Source organism: Vidua chalybeata, chromosome 2 (genome assembly GCF_026979565.1).
Source record: "Vidua chalybeata isolate OUT-0048 chromosome 2, bVidCha1 merged haplotype, whole genome shotgun sequence".
Taxonomy (NCBI): Eukaryota; Metazoa; Chordata; class Aves; order Passeriformes; family Viduidae; genus Vidua; species Vidua chalybeata.
The window spans coordinates 64048053-64069178 of NC_071531.1; the positions used below are offsets into that span (position 1 = coordinate 64048053).

Below are 21126 nucleotides of genomic sequence, written 5' to 3' on the forward strand. Positions count from 1 at the left end.
CATTCCTTTTTAACTTCCTCTAGTGTGTTAGATTATCCTGCTGCTTGATACTAAAGGTCTGTACAGCATAGTGGGAAGCAGAGTATGTAGAGGCACAATTGCTGTCTTACATGGCATTAACCAGAACAGAAGCACTGGTTTGCATGTGAAAACGATATTCTGAAATAAGAATGGTGGGTAACAGCCAAGTCTGACTTCAAGGGCAGAGTTTTTCTAAAGCTCCAACTCCTGACTGTATGAGTTGGGCTCAAGCTAATGTTAAATTCTAACTACTTTTTCTTTGACTTTGTGTTGCACTGGAGTAAAGTGTCACTTTGAAATCTGTTTCTTTGCTATCTGTGTTGCAAATGTCAGTCTTGTAGATAATTGTTTATTGTGGAGCTCAAGAGGTTTGCATGCTTTGTCATCTTTGACTCCTTTGTGCTAGGATGACAGTTCTTTATCCAGTATTGCATTACCTGGCCTTTTAACAGGCAGTGTGAGTTCTCCCTCTGGGCTCTGGATGCTATCTTATGAATGGTAGCTGTAGCTCTCCCAACAATTATTTCTATTCCTTGCTCCCTCTATGTAGATACACATGTTGATTCAGCAACTAGAGGGAGATAACTGACAGTGTCTTCCATCAGCTGTGGGAAGGAAGGAGCAGAGTAAGACAAACCTCCTGGCTGAATGGTGTGATATCTTAGGAGCAGCCAGATGGTGGTTCATAGTGTTTCAGAATTCTGCAGAACATCCTGTGATAGCACTTAACTGAGAGTCCATCTGTCTGGAGCTTGATGTTAGTAAAACCCTTCAGCAACAGCTAACTTTTGAGACAACACTGAAATTGAGACTGACCTCTTCATGCAGTTCTCGTTGCCAAGTCTCTTTGAATTTTAGGTTGCTTGGAAAAGATACAACTTTGTGCAACTTTATAACTTTAAACTAGAAATTATATTCCCCTTTCTATGTTTTCTGTAAGAAGTCAGGCTATAGTCACCTAGAGGAGAGCTGCTTATGCCATAAACCAAGTCAAGACTGGAACTTTGTTTTGGGCCTTTTGCAGGCGTAGGAAGTTAACATTCAGAAGTTAACCATTTCCAGGTGGTGGATTTGCATGAGCTACATCATAATGTTTTTAGTTTACTGTTGGTATTAGGTAAAGTTATTTAAAAGATAGAATCCCTTGAACTTCAGTAAAATGAAAAAGCAACCTGAGAGAGCCTGAGAATTTCAGTAGTCTTGACTTCAGACTATTGAATTGCTATGCCTCATTTCACTGAAACTTTTTACATTCTGGTAGGCTTTTGTATACCTATTATACTGTGTGCTAAACACTGAACAAGGTTTTAAGTTTTGCTCTCTGAGATGGAAGTAATACATCCCTGGCTTTCTTCTTTAAAAAAATAAGGCAAGTTCTGTACAAAAAAAAAAAAAAAAAAAGGAACTTGAGCTGAGTCCTGTAAATGCAACGCTTATAGAAGCTAATCTTGTGCTGTTGTTGATCTCAGCTCACTTGCCCCCAAAAAACTGATTCATGGTCCACTTCAAGCAAGGATTGTGACAAAGCAGATCCTTAGATGAGAGTAACACTAGGTTATAATACTTTCTCTTTGATTTAAGTGCAGTTTTTTCCTAAGTACTTGCTTAGCACTTCTAATTCAAGCTAGTGCTGAGGCATTTTGTACTGCTTAATCTTGAATCTTTTCCATTCCTTGGTTCTGATCTTTTTTTGACACAGTAATTTGATCGTGCCCTGGTGCTCAAAAGATATACTGACTTCTTCCCAGTCATTTAGGCATATATTTTTATAAAGCCTCAAGTTGAGGTTTCAGCTTGTTTTCTGCAGTGTCTTAAAGTGATTTGTTTTTCCAGTTAAACATATCTGAAAATGCTACTAGATTGGTGGAGCTGTGCTCATTGCCTGTGTTGCATTGACACTTGTGATTGACTGAGTTAATTCAGAAGGTTAAATCAGGAAGAGAACAAGTGAATTTTTGTAGGTAGGGGTCTTTTAGGTACCTGATGATTGCTGATGCAGGAGGAGGAGGACTGCAAGAGTAAGCTTTCTGATGTCAGCTGAAATTAAACTGGCCAAACAATAATGCTTAGCCTGACTTTAAGAGCGTTCTATGGGAAGTTCTACTGACATAGCAACTTGCTGTCAGCAAAATGGGATGTTCTTGTTGTTTTGCTCCATTCTTGATTGGAACTCAGAAGAGTTCCCTGCCACTAGTTTGTGCTAAGGCCACGTATACCCATGAGCTGAATAACTTGCTGATAGAGGGGAAAAAAATCAGTTTTATTATCTTCTGTAGTTTGGCTTTGTCTTGTGGAAATAGTTGGCAGGTTGTGGGAAATTAGTGGCTAGAAAGGGTCAGTATGGACACACTGTCTTGCCAGAAGTGTGCTGTTAAGTGGTTAACAAAATGTATTGCTTTCATAATTAGACTTGCGCATGGCTGCTTCATATAGAAAATCTAAATCTGCTGTTTATTGCAACAAATAACAAACCTGTAAATGTGAAAAGTATTCTGTCATTCCATATCATTAATACTTTGTTGTGTTATGAAGGTTGTCATATAATTCCTCAGTATCTTTTTTTTCAGTTAGTGGTAGAAGTTTAATTCAGAATTGATATTGAAAAGATTATCATGGTCAGTATTTGATAGCCCCTAGTTCTATGGCTTTTAATGCTGCAAGTGAGCCTTAGGGATCTTTTTGGTTTGTTTACTCTTTAAACATTCTGTCAAGTTACATGAGTAGAGATGCTGCCTTGCTGTTTCAGGTGAGATTCTTGACTTTATTGCCAAGCATGGCATTAGATCACTGTGCTCAAAAATCAGTTAGTGTATAGGGACTTAGCTGAAATTGAATCATGTTAAAGTGCTTGAGATGGCAATCTCATCAAGCTGCATGTGAAACAGTACAGGAGAATTTTATGTATTCCAAGGGAGCAAAAAGGAAAGGGAAGGCAGATTTCTAAAAACTTGGGCAAATACAAGCAAAATGTAAGAAAACCTCATGATGCTGTGTTTACCTTGAGAAGTTATAAAACATCTTGATTACTAAGTAAATACAAAGTGTATCCAAAAGTTTTCTTGAGAATGACAGGCTTCAATATTGTGAACATGAGGCAGAGGTGGTCAGATTTCAAGAGGAGGAGGGCCAGGCTTCATTAAAACAGTAAATGTATGTCCTATGTTCCAGTACTTTTCATCAATTAAGGACCTGAATAGTGTGGTCTTGAAGTGTCTTGTTCTTCAGAACCTTGTGCATTATAAGCCTCTAATGTTTTTAGAGGCTAAATGTCTTATTTTGGGGGAGACATGTAGCTTGTTATTCAACTACAATCTGTGAGCAGAATGCTGACTCTTGAGTGGAAGTCTTTATGTCAAAGGAAATACTTATCTTAACCATCCTGAGCACTGGAGAGCCCTGAATATCTGCATAGTAATTAGCTTGCTAGTTTGAACTATTAGCTTGATTGCTCTGCAGCTACAGCTAGTTAAATAATAATTGGATGGAGATTAAAACAAGACATACTGTTCCAAATTAAATATGTGGCATTTCAGATTTAAGCTATTTCTAGCACTTTAAACACTTTGGAGCCTCTATATTGTTGTATGAGCTGTATGTAAGTTAAATGATTTGTGTAGTTGATTTTTTTTTTTTTTTTTTTTTTTTTTTTTTTTTTTTTTTTTTTTGTCTTTGGAGTCTGAACATGTGTCAGTAGGTGAGATAAATGTAAAAATGTAAAATTTGGAGTTGTGATATGTTAGCTCTACCTCCCTTGCTGGAGAAGGGGAAGGAAAAAGATCTCACTGATCAACATTCTATAGCTGCAAGTCTGTTTATGTCTAAATGTATATGGGTCCTACTCAGTTCAGTCTGTAAATCTTGAAAATAGCAGCAATGAAAAAGTTTGACTTCTGAAAATATTCCTGTAATTCATGTGAGAACACAATGTTCTCATGGCAGAAATGAGCTGTTAGAAGTATTCCTTGGTGGGAAAATAGTTGATTAAATGTACAATGGTCATCTTCATGTAGCTAAAGCCTCCAATTACTGGGAGCAGAGTTGTCAAAAAAAAAAAGGTAAAATGAAGCAAAAGAGCTCATGTGTTCAGGTAACTGGGATGTTTTTTCAGTTCAATTTGTTACCTTCCCCAGAAGTCTGAGCAGTTTTTGTGAGTTCACTTGTGGATTTTTTCTGTACTAAGTTGTTTGGGGTTATACAAAGCTAATCGCTATGATAAAGTTTGATATAGGTTAAGATTCAATAGATTTAACTGTTGCAAAAAGCTGATTCCTGAATGGAAGTGTGTTTTATTTTGCTTAAATTGCATTACAGAATATGTATATCCTGTACATTCTGAAATACATTTTGCAAATGCAACTTGTGAGCCTTATTTATAAGGTAGAAAGCAATAGTCAAATACTTTTTAAGGAACATTCCACCTTATGGTTTAAATGTCAAGTGGATGATGTCAAGCAATGGCAAGTGGAGATGAAGTTTGGGCAGAACTCTGTGCACGCCAGTTTGCAAATAGTTGCCCTCTTTCCAATGTCTGTCACAATAATGTGTTAGATAAGAGGCATGAGGAGAATAGACAGAATGTTCTTGCACTACTTGTCATGGCAGATATTCCCTATTTGAAACATGTAATGTTTTTTTGTTTTTTTGTTTTTTTTTTTTTTTGCTTTTGTTACTTTTTGTCCCCTTACCAGCCCCACTTTGCTATTGAGGTATCATCAATATTAATCAAGATTTCTAGCTTAGTTTGACTTATTTGTGTAGCTTAAGGTATTGATGTTAGTCAGTAGTTTTATACTGAAAAAGTCGATAGCTGAATCACTTTTTTGGGTGACTTCATTGACTCAGAAATGGTTTGAACAATGAAAAATCAATCAATGGGAAGTGGAAAGCTTTTAGAAATGGACATGTAGATAAAGGCTTTTAAGGACTTCTTTCCTGAACACATGGCTTGCCTGTTGTTTGAGCTTGGTGAGTGAAAAGGCAGCTCATGTCTCAAGTTAAATGACTTCTTCATGCTTGAGAATGCATGAGAATGGGGCTAATAAAATTTTTACTTGACTTTTGCTTCATCGGTGAACTTCCTCAGTAACAGCTTGAGTACTGACTTGGTATCTGAAGAGAGAATCAGAGCATTTGGAACAGCTCTGTTAAAATCTGAGCACAGGAAAAAGAAATACATTGTGGACTAAGACTTTGGTTCTTTATCAGGTTAGTTTGCTCTGAGAGAACTAATGAGTGAAGTTGCTGGAGCATCTTATTGGCAAAAGAAATTATGAACCCGTGGTATATTGAACTGCTTTGAACCTAGTGGATTTCCTTATTTTAAAGGAGGGTGGTGTAAAATGCTGAGCTCAGAATGTAGTTGCTACTGTGGAAGACATTTTAGCTATTAAACAGAAATACATTGAATCCTAAGCAAGCACTTGACTATGGCTACTCTTGCATATTTACTGTCTGAGACAAGATCTTGTGTGAAGACACCCCACTACACTGGAGCAGAAAGATTGCATCTGTATGATGGTAAAGGTCTTCATTAGGACGTAGGGTAGGAAAGTTCAAGTTGATGTCTTTGAGTGACTGTCACTGTAAATGTGGAGTGGTTTGTAGGATTTTGATAGGGGCTTTTCTGTTTTTTTTTTTTAATTGTTGCTTTGCTTTTGAAGTATTTACTGGTCTGTTAAGTGCTAGAAATTTCACTTATTTCTACTTATAAAAGATATGACTTAATAAAGATTGTTTAAGGAGAAACACATAAGTGCAGTAGTTGAATTTAAGTTTTTGCTTGATGCTCTATATTAGTAATCAGACTGATAAAAAGTACCATGTCTTGTTTTTTTGGTAAATCTGAATTCACTGAATGTTCATATCTAGTTAAATTCCCAAAGGACTGTTAGACCAGTTATACAATTGTCAGGTCATTTTTATATGAAGTTGTGTATTAGTGGTAGTATTTTCTGAAAAATTATTCATCTGTGCCTAGGTTTGATGTTTTTGCTTGAAATGTGTTTCTGTAGTATTTCCATACTGTTGTGAATCAGTTAATCAGAAAAAAAAGCAGGAATTCTCTTCTAAAAAGGTAAGCTAATTATGGAAGAAGCTTACTGTGAAAACCAAGCAATGTAACTTTCTTATGTAGCAACTAACAATTGCTTTGTTTTTAGGTGCCTTAGCTGGACCAGTTGTTGATCCACATGTGACAGCAGTTTGGGGGAAGAAGGTTGCACTGAAATGCATAATTGATGTAAACGAAACAATAACACAAGTTTCTTGGGAGAAGATATATGGTAAAAGTTCAGAGACTATTGCTGTTCATCACCCTGAATATGGAATATCTGTTCAAGGAGAATACCAAGGAAGAGTGGCATTTAAAAACTACTCACTTACTGATGCAACAATCATCTTAAAAAATGTAAGCTTTTCTGATGCAGGAGAATATGTTTGCAAGGCAGTTACATTCCCACTTGGAAATACACAGTCTTCAACAACCGTAACTGTATTAGGTAAGTCAGCTTCTTTTTGAAACGAAAATTCTGCAAAATTACTAATAAGTTGAATTTTACCATTTAACCCAAAGAAAATGCAAAGTATGTGCTTGCTGGTATTTCATTAGAGGACTGTAATTTTTACTAATGTCATAGAGGAGACTTCTTTTGGGTCTTGCTTCTTTAGAACTTATTTGACTCTCTAGTTATTAAAAAGAAATAACCAGTTCCTATTTAGGCATTATACTGAAAACAAACATTCAGTTTGTGTTAGTACAGGGTTTTAGAGCTTTGACAGACAATGCTGATACCAGGGACTTGTGTGTATGTGCTGGGAAGCTGCTGAACTTGGCTTTAGCTAGTGCCTTGGCTAAATTCCCTCAGTACTGGGTAGTCACTGGTCTTCAGAAGAAGCAGGTGTCTCTAAACCTTGTTGATAACTGGTTGTCTCAGTGAAATAGTCCATCATCTGTAATGAGGTTAGAGTTCCCAGTGAGGCTCGATGCCCATGCCTGGAAACATTCAGATGGGACTCTGCAGCAGCCTGCTGTAGTTGAAGACATCCCTGCTTATTGCAAGGGGATTGGACTGGATGACCTTCAACAAGTCCCTTCCAACACAATTCTATGATTTTATAAATGTGCTGCTGACATGATAATTTAATATAGCTGCTTGGGTCTGGTAATGCAAACTGTTCTTTGCACAGTGTAAATGTAAAGCAAAACTATCTAGATGACTGCTAGGAGTTGTGGGAAGAGCCAATTTAAGCTCTTGACTGTTTGTGGATAGTCATAATTTTGAAACTTTTATAGACTTGAGGGTTTGTTTACACTAATTTTGTCCCTATTGTTGAGGCTGATTATTGATGTCATAAGGAATTGGTGCTGAAGTGCAAATAACTCAGGTGTTACTGTAATGTAAAGTAAAATGATTAGCCTGCAACTTGAAAGCCTGTTATTAAGTTGCCCTCTTCTTACAATAGTATTCCTCTTGTACTAGTCTGTATCTCTTGCTAGGAGTAAAATGATATTTTCTGTAGCTGAGGTGGTCATCAATGACTATTTCTGTAAGCTGATGTGTTTTTTTAGGATTATCTCTTGGTCTTTGATACCAGCTTTTCATAGTAGTAGAATATTCAATGGGATTAATCAGATGGCTATAGCACAGTATGTAAACTGGTTTTCACCACAAGGTGGGGCAAAATAAGTGCATCAAAGCAACTGGCTTAATCCAATTTGAAACCGGTAACTTTACCAAAATTCTGTGTGATGCACATAGCATGTGGTCTTACAGTTCTCTTTTTCACCTGACTTCCATCTGTACTGTAAATTGCTTTGTGTGCAGTTATTGTAGCAGTCTCTTGACTTCAGGTTTCAGCTATTGTGCTTTACCAATAAGCAGTGGGAATTTCTTACTACCTCCCCTCACCTTTTCTAGTCAGTTTCTCTAAGATCGGGTTTTTTGCAGGTACACACATTAACATTACAATACATTAGTTATTGTGTCCTTTTTTCACTCATAATATCAGGTTTCTGGAGGAACTTAGAAAGCACATGTATGTCTCATGTGCTTATTATTCTACATTTGGAAAAGTGGAAAGACCACAACTTACTTCATTAGATATACCTTATGAAAAGTTGCACTTGAAATAGGCAAAGAAGTATTAGTCAAGCATACAATGGTTCTGATCATAGCTTTTTTCATCATTGATGTAGATGGTTGCCAATTGCTGTAAGTCTCTCAGGACTCTCTAAATAGCAAAACCCAGCTGTTATTTGCAAAGATGCTTTACCATTCTAGTTATCAGAAGCTTCGCTTTCGTGTATCACTAGGTCGCCAACCCCCTGTTGGACTTAAGTTCTTTTATCTTAGCTGTGTCTTTTCTGTCCTTTTAGAAACTTCTTGCTACACTGACTTGTAGGCTTAAACAGTCAAAATACTGGGGAAGTAATGATTTTCAGAATATGCTTGTAAATGAATAACTTGTGAACTTTGCTGGCCTGAGTTCAGCAATTCCAAGCTCGTCAGAATCTTAAGGCATGCAATTGCTGTAATTTAAATCTTGATGCAACTTAAAATCATCTTCAATGATACATTGACTGTATTCTTCCACTGATCTAAAAAACTCTCCCTTACATAAGGAAAAAGTTCCTGTCCTAAGGCTGAGGCTGTTTCCAGTTGAAACAGGATTGCCTTTTTTCCTAGTCCCTGTCTGTTCTTATTTAGCAGAGAATTAGTTTCCTTCCCCTGTGTAGTGGACATACTTAGTCATGTACTAGATGCTTGTACACTGTTAAGTGGAGACATTGAAGAGAAATGGAAGAAAGAAATAACTGCAAGATAAAATGCCCTTTGGTTTGCCACAGTGCACTGGTTACTTAAGACCATATTTAAAACCTCTCTTATGCGCCCCAAGTTTAACAGATGAGCCATGTTTGGTGACTTTGCCCACTCCCAGTTTGCTTTGTTTAGTGCTTCATGTTGTCTTAGGGAAATGCACTGTAAAAGATGAGTTTAAGACAGTGGAAATACAAAAATGCTTTTAGGGTCAAACAGATATATTGAACTTTCCTGAAACTTTGGTTTGTCAAACTTACCTTGTTAAACTTGTGCGAAAAATGGCAAATAATTTTTCTGTCAAGCTGTTGGTTTTCCCAAGATGCTGACCAAATGAGGTAAACTGGTATCTCTGGGCAGAAGAAAGGGCTTGTTGCTGAGTAGCTTGCAGAGCTGACATAATTTTTAGGTTACTAACTTGAGTGCTGCCCATGACTGTTTTAAATACTTGGTTTGATTTAAATCTGTCTTGTTAAGTTGGATTTCTCATCATGAGTATTGATAACGTAGGTCTTGTTCTTCTGCAGCCTAGCTCTTACCAATGCCAGAAGTGAGGAATGAGTTGTACGAGGAGCATCAAAGGCATAGGTCTGTCACCATGAATTAGATCCCAGACACTCTAATGCAGAAAGTCTTCCAATTAGGAATTAAAAGATTATGTATGTCAAGCAGTATAGATATTGGATACTACGGAATACTCTGGGCCAAGAAAAAATATCAAATAGATGGCAAATTAGTGAACTGACTGGCCTTAAACAAGCAAACCGCCCCTCCCCCCGCAACTACTAAAACAAGAAAACCTTACTAAGTTAATTATTAAGTATTAATTAGCAATCAGGATAAAGTACACAAAAAGATAAAGCTTCTGGTTTTGAGGTGAGAGAAAATAAAAACTTTAAATACTGTTTTGGAAAGAAGTGAATAAAGTACATGTCAGTTGTGATGGAGATGACAATTCCCAGTGTCATACCCATGTCAAGGAATTAGTGAATTTAATGTTAGGAGGAGATAATCCTCTTTGTGTTGTAATCATGCCAACATCATCCAGACCTCCTGTGCCCAGTGCGCACTGAAAAATAGTTTTAAAAACTAACAGAAGCAATTGAGAAGGCATATGAAGTACAGGAAAACCAAGAAGCAGCTTTTTGGCCTCAAAAGTTAATGCAGTAGGATTTAAGGCTCATGACTGGGTGCTATATTATGTTCTTTTTCTGTAAAAAAGTATAAGGACCAGAGCAGTGAGAGATTTCTGATATGTCCATGTTGAATGTAAGGTGAAGGTAGAATAAGCTGGGTTAAATTAGGTGGTGGTCATGAGTCAGTAAAAGGGCAAGCTCAGATGGGCAAACTAGTTAAGACCTTTTGAACAACTGCACATCTCTTTTCCATGCTTCAGCCATCCTGTCTTTAATATTCAAGTATAATTCACGCCATAATGTTGCTTGAGATGGAACTTACACACTGCAGAAGTAGGTCTTGCTTTTGGATCTTAGAGGGTTGGTAGCTTCCTTTTCCACACAAAGCATTGTCCTCACCATCTCTTTCATTTGTCCTGAATAGAGCACAGCGTTTCTACTGAGTGGGTGTAGCAGCTTCTCTAATGTTCTCCCAGCTGCCTCTTGTGTCCTCCACCACCACTGTGGGCAGAGAAAGTCAGTGAAAAGCACATTCATGTGGCGCACTGAATGCTCCTGGGATAAGAAGACTGTGTATAGAAATTACACTTTCAGAAAAAACAAAAAACTACCACCAAAAAAAATATTCCAAAGCACATTGCTTTCAATTTAGTCTCTTTTCCAAATTGAAAATGGTTTTGCACTATTTTGCGCTGTAAGAGATAAGATGCTGATGACCCCTTGTAATTAAGGATTCATTCACCAGATACTTCTTAATCCATGACTGAAACATCTAGAAAGGCCATAGAGTAAGTATCTGGGCTTCTGCTTGTTTTGTTTCAGTTGCTGAGACAGAGTAGTCCTGAATGATAAACTATAGAAATAAGTATCCTAACAGCAGTCGCTTTCTATTTTTCAGTATGTGGCTGTTTAGTTTTCTTGCAGTTGGTATGTAGTACAAGAATCACAATTTGTGGAAGATGTGACAGTAGAAGCCTAAACATCTCTGATGAATAAAAAAACATAAAGCATGGAAACATGTAGGACTGGGAATAAGTATATTTTGTGATGTTGAGTAGTTTTGAATAGTTCACCTTTGTGTCTAGTTGACAAGTGTAAAACCAAATATTACACAGTGAACTCAAACTGACAAATCTCTGGTATCATTTGAGAAAGTAGGTTTTTAAAATTAGTCTATCGTGCTTTCTAGTTACTTGAAGACTTTTTCTAAAAGTACAGTACTAAGTAGTCTGCTTTGGGTCTGGACATCTCTGCAACTTAGAGTTCTTGTTTACTTATGTATCCCTTCACCAAAGAGGTGAAGGAAAAATTACGCCGTTGCATACTTTTTTTTTTTTAAAGAAAAATCAAAAGAATAGAACATATCAAACTTTTATTTCCAGCTAAAATTATTGGAGTCTACAGTTTTGGCATGAAATGCTAATGATAGCTGCTAATTTAATTTATTTTACTGTTATGGAGATCTTGGGAGAGGAGGAATACAGCAAAAATTAGAATTTTCATGCATGTAAGATTCTAAATATAAATTTGGGTGTTTACTTCTGCATTTTAGTAATACTACAGACACTATTGAAGAAGTCTCTACCAGTGATTTGGGGAGAACAGGGCACTAGTGTTCATGTTAAATCAGGAAAACAAAATTGTAGGTCAAATAACAAAGCTGTGTAATGTCAAGTTCTCCATATGAGGTTTTAAAGGCTTTTTTTGCAGATGGAACAATGCCTCATATGTACATCAGTTCAGATATCCAAGCTTACTGCACAAAGCTCTAACTGTTGCAGAGCAGGGAATCAGATTTTGAAAGAACCTGTATTAGAAATGCTTCAGATCTAGAAGAGTGAGTGTGCAACTTGGCAGAAAAAACCTGCTATTGGCTTATTTTCGGTAGGGTTACTAAAAATCTCCATGAGCTAACTTTTCTCCTTCTGATACTGAAAGGCACAGAATTTGCTAGACTTGGCTCTGCTTTGTGATTAGTGAGGGCTGATCCACTGAGGTGGATTCTGAAGCATTATGGTGAGTAGCAATGATCTGCCTTCAGAGGACTCCAGTGGCCAGATTTGAGCAAAAGACCAGGATTGTGGAACAGGCTGGTGCACTATTGCAAATGTGTCCCTTACAGAATTGGTGACACAAATGGGCCATTCGAAAACAGACCAGCCACAGTTTGTATCTGAAGCACCAGGTAGTTTTTCTGACTTGGGCTGCAGCTGGTGGGTGGCTTGTACAGGGCCAAAACAGATTTGCTAAACCAGAAAGAAATTTTTTGGAAGCTATTTACTCTGTGGCCCTCACCAGTAGACTTGTCCATGAGGAGCTCAACTTCCTTTTAGAAAGAAGTATGTTCCCCAAGTTTTTAAAATTTTAGGGTGAGCAGTGGCTTTACAAGGAGGTCACATCCTTCCACATGCAGATTTCTTTAGTTTTAGACTTAGTATTGAGCTCCATATAGGCAAAATATATATAGGCAAAATTTTACTTCTATATAAAATAATGAATTTTATTTTGTTATTGAAATTTTATTTATATATATATTGCTTTGTATATTGAAAACTTAGATAAATTTTATATACAATTGTGTATTTCTGTGTACTTATAAGACCCTTTGTTCAGTGTGTGGTGTGTATATATAATAAAGATGCAGCATGGAAGTCATTTCTATAATAGTGATCAAGAAAAGCTTAAACTCTTAATGTTGGGTGTTAGAACACTGAAGTAGATTTCATTCTATACTGATAGTATAGATTAATTCTTGAATGATTGAAAATGCAACAGAATCTAAGCTTTTTGAAAAAAATACCTGCAGTGTCGTTTCAACCTAATACCTTAAGTTTACTGTTGTCAGACACTGCAACTGGCACGCTGCAATTGGTGTTTTGGGCCTAACCACTCTGGAATTCCCTGTTAGTGAATTAAATGTAGTGAATGAATAACACTGAACTTGAATGGGCAGACAAAGGGGGGCAGTGTCAGCAGGCCAAAGCCTTGTAGAGCTGTCATCTCTTGAGATATGCGTGCTCTTCTAGGATGTCTGATTAACATGAGCGTTTGCAAATGGATTAGATCTTGTTTCACTTTTAAGCAGTGACGCTTTCAAAGAAGTGGAGTTCTTGTTTAAATCTCCTTTTTTCCCCCTCCTTAGTTGAACCTGTTGTGAGCTTAACGAAAGGACCAAACACTCTAATAGATGGTGCAAATAGGACAGTAGCAGCCACTTGCACAGCAGCCACTGGAAAACCTGCTGCGCAAATTGACTGGGAAGGAGGCCTTGGTGAAATGGAATCCACTTCTACTTTGTTTCCAAATGAAACTGTGACAGTTGTAAGCCACTATGTGATTGTCCCTACACGATTTGCAAGAGGAAGACGCATAACTTGCGTGGTGAGGCACCCTGCCTTTGAAAAAGAGATGCGATACCCTTATGTGTTGGACATACAGTGTAAGTATTCTGTGAGGTAATTACTCCTGGTATGTATCTTGCAACTTCCCCCTTAATTAGTGTACACCTTCCACAGGAAGGAGATGAGCACTTTGTACTTCAGCAAAATGGAAACTGTATAGAAAAGCTGTGATAAGAGGCAGGCCAGCCAGGAGTAAAAGCCTAGGGTCTCTGTATTGAAAATAAAGTCATGAAGCTAGAATATATTTCTACTGTTTTGGATATTGAATCATGGGTAAACATGAGGATTGATCCATAAGCTGTTTATAGTGTCTTACAATTTCAGCAGTATTAAAAAGAATACTAATGAAGATTCACGTATGAGATGCTAAGTTGAAAATAGGTCTTGTGGTGGTCAGTAAGTTATTTTTAGATTGTTCACCAAGCTTTGTCAACTAGCGCAAGAAAACAAGAACATAATACATACATGCCTAGTGTTTGTTATTCAGCTTCAGATTGCTCATATAATTCAAACCTGCCCCAGGCTTCTTTAAATAATGTATGGCTTTTAAAAGCATATCAAATACAAATCAAGGTGATTTACAATGTTGCTTAATTAAAACCAGTTAAGATAAATAAGCTTTAAGCTTGTGGTCCCTCTTTGTTAGACAGTACATATATGAACAAAACCAACTATTTTCATGTTGTTCCTTTGGTGTCCTGTCTTGTCTGTGTGCTGCTTTAAAGCTCCTAAATCACAGAAGTCTGTCAATTCAAGTAGAACAAATGTAGTGGCTGGAAAAAGCAGACTTGGCTGTTTTGATTTTGGCTTGGTTTTGTTCTGTTTGGTAAAGAATCACTTATTTTGGCATAAAGTAGTGATTAATACTGCTTTATCTTATTTGATCTTGAAACAAAGTTCTAGATTGTAGGGCCATTGATATAGAAATAAAACTGAAGAGGATTTGTATTGTCTCAAACACTGAATAAAATAATTGTTTCCTATTGAAAATGAAGTGAGGGTGGAAGTTGGTCTTAATATTTTCATCTGAGATTTGTCTTAATGCATGATTCAGGATTTCTAACAAGGTTGTATTGTAAGGTACACAGCAGTAAGTGAGAAGCAGTGTGTGCTCTTCAGTCTTCCCTGACACTTAGTAACTTTTGCAACTGCTTCTCCATCTCAGCTCCAGAGCTTATCCCAAACCATACTGGTTTGTCTGTTCCTTGGGTTTGAAATACTTTTCCAAGGCCTCTTTGAAATAATCTTCTGGCTTTTTAGAGCCATAACATAATTGTTCATTTTGGTGCCAATGGATAATTTAATCTTTATAGTTGGCATCTGTGAACTTCTTGGTGATTTCTTAATTACCTGGTTTCTCCCAAGGTTGTTTCTGATCCTTTGCTGTATCTTTTTAATGAGAAGTAGTTCTAAGCTACCATTCCTCACTTCCCAAAAACATGAAACTGATTATTTTTTTCTTAAGTCCTCTAACTTCCTCAGGGTGCTGTGTGGTTGCTGAAAACACTGGGAAAGTTGCACCAATGAAAACAATTTGTTCACTGTTGCATATTAACGTTGTAGTTTGGAACTGTATCAGTATGTTCTCTGTATATTTTGGTGGTGGTCTTTAAATTAAAAACAAAAAGGCAACCAACAACTAAAACACACCAAAAAAAAATACAACCCAGGAAAAAAATACCTTTCTGTTCTATCGATCTTAAAAGTGATTCACTTTTAATGTAAAAATTGTGATTGTTCATAGGTTGTTCATCTTTTTTTGTCAGATTCCCCAGAAGTTTCAGTAACTGGCTATGATGGAAACTGGTTCATTGGAAGAGGAAATGTTCAGCTCAAATGTAATGCTGATGCAAATCCATTACCTATGGAATTTATGTGGACCAGGTAAATATTTATGTAAAGGGACTTGCCACATGATTCAAGTGGTATAATCACTTTGCTTGCAGTAAATGCATGTTTTGAAAAAAAAGAGTATATGACTTGTATTGGTCATATTGGTTTTATCTAGCTTTTTAAAAGGAGAATACAAGATGTGTGTTTGTATGAATACAGGTGAGTGGATATCTTGTAAATTTATCTGCCTAAACAGTTTGTCGTTACTCTCAGGGTAAAGTCTCTTTAGTTACTCAAGGTGGACTGAGCTCTGTGTGTTGCAGCATATAGAGCAAAGACCAATAACTCTAATAAGGATCCAACTATTATTTACATATGCCTCTAATGAAACATTTAAAAGCTTACATATCATCCACATTTCATAAATCTGTGGACTCCCATCCCAGGATTAGCTCAAAATCACCATGATGAGAAATTTCAGCACATAAAAATTCCTGTGTTTAAAAAAAAGCCCCTAACAGCAGTATACTTGCTTCTTCAGATACACTAGGTTCTCAGTTCTCTCATTTGAATTTGAAACATACGTAAGAACTAATCAATACTACCAATGTTCACAATTCTAGAAGAAATAAACCTATTTAAATACATTTAAAGCCATTCAAGCTTCAGAGATCACTGTTAGATTTCCTAAACTTAAAATGGAAGGGAAATCCATGTAAAAAAAGGGTAGCTTGAGCTTGGAAAAATAAGTACTGTGTTGAACTGGGTGCTGTTTGACTGGCATCAGATTACAATAGGTTGTAGAACTACCTTAGCAACCAATTTTATCTCTTGGAATCCTCGATGGCATTGTATTTACTGGGATAGTGATATTTTCATGGTTAGTAATATTTGTAAATGTTGCATGTATGAGAATTTTATGAGGATAGAACTTTCAAACCAATTGACTGTTTTTTAATGTTTCTTGATATAAATGCTTCTGGGTACTAAGAATTATGAAGTATGTGCCTGATGACTTTTATCAGCTTTATGTGGCTGGAGCAATTCTGGGCAATAATCACAGCAAAGGACTAGGAATGTTGTCTTGAACCACAATTTTTATAGATTGCATTTAGTGTTAACTATGAAATGTTTGTATCTTTTCCTTTGAGTACCTGTTTTAAAGTGATGGGTGCCTTTTTGTTCAATACTACTCTAAAAAATCATGCTTGCTAAATGCCTTCAAGATACTGTCATCTAGTGATCTAGTTTGAATATTGATTTAGGCTTGCTTGGCTGTTAATAGGTACTTAGATAAATCAAAATGGGCTTCAATGGCATGGAATTACACAGTTCTTTAATGGGTGGTTGGCAACTCTGTTAGAATAGTTCCAGGGCCTTTGCCCTTTCCCCTTTCTCTCTTTTTAACAGCTGTTTACACAGTTGTTACTGCAGTCTCAGGCAGAATTGTACAGGGAAATGATAGACTTAGAAAAGTCAGTTGATTAAAAAATTAATTTTTTTAACCAGTTGTTTCCCCAACTGTATCACCAAGTACCACATTGCATTTCGGTGCTGTAATTTAGACAGAAAAGTGATGGGAGATAAGAAAAGGCATCTCAGGAGAGGAGAAACAGCTTGAATTCTTGCTCAGAAGTCCTACTCAAAGTGTCCTCTAAATTAAGCATGTATGGACAAAAATATTTACTGGATGCAAATGAAAAGGCAGCTAATCCTGACAGCAAAAGTGCTTCTTAGTTAGACTGTTAGTTTTCAGAGCTTGGGTTGTCTTGTTCCTCCAAGTTCTTTTGAGATGCTGTTTTCTTAGCTGTAGTAGTGTGTAGTAATGATTTTAGACAACTTGCTAGTTCCAGCAGATCTGGCATTTAAAGGATTTGGCCCAGAAATTAAATACTAAGTAAATCTTCAGTGTACACTGAAAATATTGAAGGAAAGCCCACTAGAAGTGTCAGAGCACAGTGAAAAAATAATTCTATCGATTTTTGGCAATATTATTTTAAACTACTTCTGTTTAAACTAGTGGTTTAAATATATACATTTGGAATATAACTGTTCTTTTAGGTTGGATGGACAATGGCCTGAAGGATTGTTGGCTGTTAACAATACTCTGCAGTTCAGCAGCCCTTTGACTTATAACTACACTGGGACTTATATCTGTAAGGTGACGAATGCCCTTGGTCAGAAAAGTGATCAGAAGACTATCTATATATTAGGTAAGTCTTACTTCTTAGCAAAGACGGTATGTTAACTTGGAACATTTTTTTGTCAGTGATTGAATTAGCAAACTAAAGAGCCAGTTGTTGCATGAAATATATGAAAAATACATGCTTTTTCTGTGAAAAGCCGTTAAAAGTGTGGATTTAAAAGGTACAGCACAATTTGGGATTAAACTGACTCTTAAATAGCAACATATAGTGGAAATTCTTATGGTTAAGGTGCTTCTGAGATGATTCTTTTCTCTTGTTAGTTAAACTAATGTTTTTTTGCAGTATTAACCTGTGTTTGACAAGACATATTGACTACAATAACAGTACCTTGTCTGTAATAAATTGAGAAAACAGATGTTAGTGGAAGGAGAACAACTACATTTAGAAAAGCTAAAGATAGAGCAACTTTAAGGAAGTTAGGGTTATGTTCTGAATGTGTGCGTTTTACACCAGTTACTTGTGTCATTTTCTTGGGGTGCAGATACCCAGTAATCATCAAATTAAATACCTCATGCAGAATTCTTGCTGATCTACTTAGTACCATACAGTGAATTTCTGTGTCTGTGTAGCACTACTGCTGTTAGAACACACATCCTTGTATCATTAACACAATGTAATTAATGTTTTGCTGTGACACCTTTTTTTGTGAACGAGCACTATGACTTACAGTAAGCGTGAATACTTCTATACAAGTGTGGAAAAGCTGTTTGGATTTCCATAAGGGATTAAGTAAATTAGCTTGATCAATAAATGCTAGTATTATAGGTGTTTTTAAGGAAGATACTAGACATGAAAATTAAAACTTCATTCTGTTGTATTGTGTTGCTGCTTTTCAGTAAGTTCTTGGCATTAGTTATTTCATTAAGGAAATTAAGTGTCAAACCACATGTTGGCCTGTTAGAGAATACAGAGATAGTGGATACAAACATAGGTAACTTCTTTGTTAAAACTCCATATGAACACTTAAGAGTTAAAATGAGAATGATAATTTGAGACTAAAACTTTAAGTACAAGATGTTTGAAACCACATCAGTCAATTCACTTTTGACAGTTTTCTGCATCTTTAGAATGAATGATAATGTTGGAGTCAGTGATATAACTACACTGTGGAAAGCTAGTAAGTCCTAATTAACTGTCTAGTCAATGAGCTAGTTAACTGGAAACTTATAAATAGTTTGAGACAGTTGAATTACTTGTAAATAACTTAATAGTTAGAATTTTATATAATTTAAAAGACTTCAAGTGCTGCCAATTGTTATGAAAGTTATTTCTGTGAGAGTAACTTTTGGATGTTTTGATTCTAAGGCTGCTTCTATGGAGAAGACTTCATGGCTGCATAGCAGTGTCAAAATAATTACCAAAACTGGCACATTGTAAGAAATATCAATTAAAAAAATTAGAAAACCAACATTAAATAGGATGAAACATTTGACTAGAATATAATTTTCAAATACGCTTGCTCAGAAAATAACAATGCTGTTTCTAGCTCTGTTCTCAGTCCTATTCTAACTCTAAGGAGTGCGGGGAAATTTTTTCAAGTCCACTATTATTCAAGTTGTCAGATCTATAAATGTTATGTGCAGTAAATAGACCTCATGCTTTTTACCATGACTGTCATGCATGAAAATTAAAGGCTGTCATTCAAATTACATTTTCAACTTACAGACTAAAACAGGCCAACCAGGAAATCATAGATAATATTTCCTAAAACTAATCAAGTTTTTGAAGAACAGGCTAGTTGGGCAGTGGTGATGGTTTATGTTCTAGCCTAATGCAAATGTTACAGAGTTTAAACCAGCTCAATGCAGCGATAGTTAAGCTGCAGCAGTTGGCCTTTGCTGTGAACTGATGGACACTGTTTATATGTGTGCTGCTTTTCAGCTGTTCTCAGCAACATGGTTGTACTGTAGCAATTTAACTGCAATTAGCAAACCTTTGCTGTTTTCAGGGAGTAACAAAACTGAGCCTCACTTAGTGCAGAATCATAGAGGGTCATGGTTCTACCAGTTAGGTGCACCAGTAACAATAAAGGTTTTAGCTGACAGTAAATTTCAGTCTTTAAATGTTATGTTGATCATGCTGACAAAATGATTAAAAGCACTGTGTATAAACTTTTTGTATATGGGAGACTTGATAAAAACAGGAGAGGTGAAGCAATTATTAGTGTAACACCTGTATTGTTTTCAGAAACAATACTAAATATTCTAACTCTTAAGAATAACATTTCAGAGTGATTGATTCTTTAAATAACTGAAATGCCCTTAAATGATACAGGATGGGCAAGTGACTAATAATCAATCTACTTACCACCTGTAATATTTGACTTAACTCACCAGGTAATGGTAAACAGGGCAGTGATGTACTGTAGAGCAATAAGCTGAAATAATAAATTGGCTTATTTTTCTGTCTTTGCTCTTAGCCACTGTATAAAACTTGGCATAAAATGTGAACTGAAACTTGGAAGTTAACAGACAAAGCTGTATGATCACACCGTCTTTCAAATTTTAATTATGAAGCTGTCAGAAAAGATTTATGAAGTTAATGTTTCTGAACAGTCACCGTGCTCAGAGTTGTTAAGCTTTTTAACTGCTACGAAAAAAACCTATTAAGTTGAAATGTGTTGTAGGTTTGGAATATAAGCTGAGCAAAAAATGGTTTTGGTCCTGATATTCATTATTTAAAAAGTCAAAGCTGTATTTTTAATAAGTTCTGTTGTGCTCCTAAATTTTGTTAATATTCTTGAAGTGAAATACAGAAATGAAAGAGAAGTAGTTGACCGGAGCTAAATAGTAACTTCAGCTTCAGGAGATTCCACATCTTTATAGGAATAGAGAAATACTCAAATGGTTTTTGAAGCATGATACTTCTTTTTATATTGCATTTAAGGCACAGCTATCTTTGCTATTTTTATTAATTTGATGATCTAAAGTTAAACTTTTTCCATAGCTGTCTAGCAAAAGTAAGACATGCTCCTCATGGAGTTCAAGCATTGAAGTAAGTTTTCCAAAATGTGCTGTCAGTTTGATATATAAAGCACTTCCTTAAACGATATTGATTTACTGAGTTTTCTTGCACAAGGAATTGAATTTTGTTTTCTTGACTCTGTGTTCTTTGACCTTCATGCTGTTTACTGATGCTTTCTCCCCTTGCAAGGGAGAGGTGACCTGTGAGGCTTGCATTAAGGTTGGAACATACTTCTTCTGTCATGACAGCCTTTGGAAGAGATTACTTTTGTTAAAACTAGAGCCAGCCTTTGTTAGGCAGCAATCCTATAAAGGTGTTTTTTGTAAGCACAGGGGTCACCTTCTTGTAGAGTGGACATTGTGAGGATTAACATAGCAGAGACTGATCATTGGTTTTAAGTTTTGCTGCTTCATGTATAAACCTCTGTTCTGAGAGTGCCTTGTGAATACAGACACTCTTTTATTTTCTAAATTACATATGGGAAGGGATGTTGACAAATTGTTCTTTAGCAAAGGGCTTTTGCTCCCTGGTCTATCAGGCTTTGAGTTTTCAGTGGTCTTCCTGAATATTCTTCCATGCCAGAGGTTACATTAATAAGTTTCTCTTGTGTCCCAAAAAAAAAAAAAAAAAAAAAAAAAAACCAAAATCTTTTATTTGGTGCATGAAAATCCCAGCTAGAAACCTCAAAAGCACACTGAACTTTGAAAGTGGATGATTGATTGAAACTGTTGGTACCAATATTAGTATT

The 21126-nt window shown here is 36.2% G+C and overlaps 1 protein-coding gene across 5 annotated transcripts in view; it reads left to right on the forward strand.

The window, feature by feature from the left end:
- NECTIN3 (nectin cell adhesion molecule 3) overlaps positions 1-21126 on the forward strand; it is a 126890-nt gene that overhangs the window by 17730 nt on the left and 88034 nt on the right. For all 5 annotated transcript variants that reach the window (XM_053935081.1, XM_053935082.1, XM_053935085.1 and 2 more), the window contains exons 2-5: positions 6180-6518; positions 13116-13412; positions 15141-15258; positions 17269-17420. In XM_053935081.1, the coding sequence (XP_053791056.1) occupies positions 6180-6518; positions 13116-13412; positions 15141-15258; positions 17269-17420 (906 nt within the window). The remainder of the gene's footprint in view (positions 1-6179; positions 6519-13115; positions 13413-15140; positions 15259-17268; positions 17421-21126) is intronic.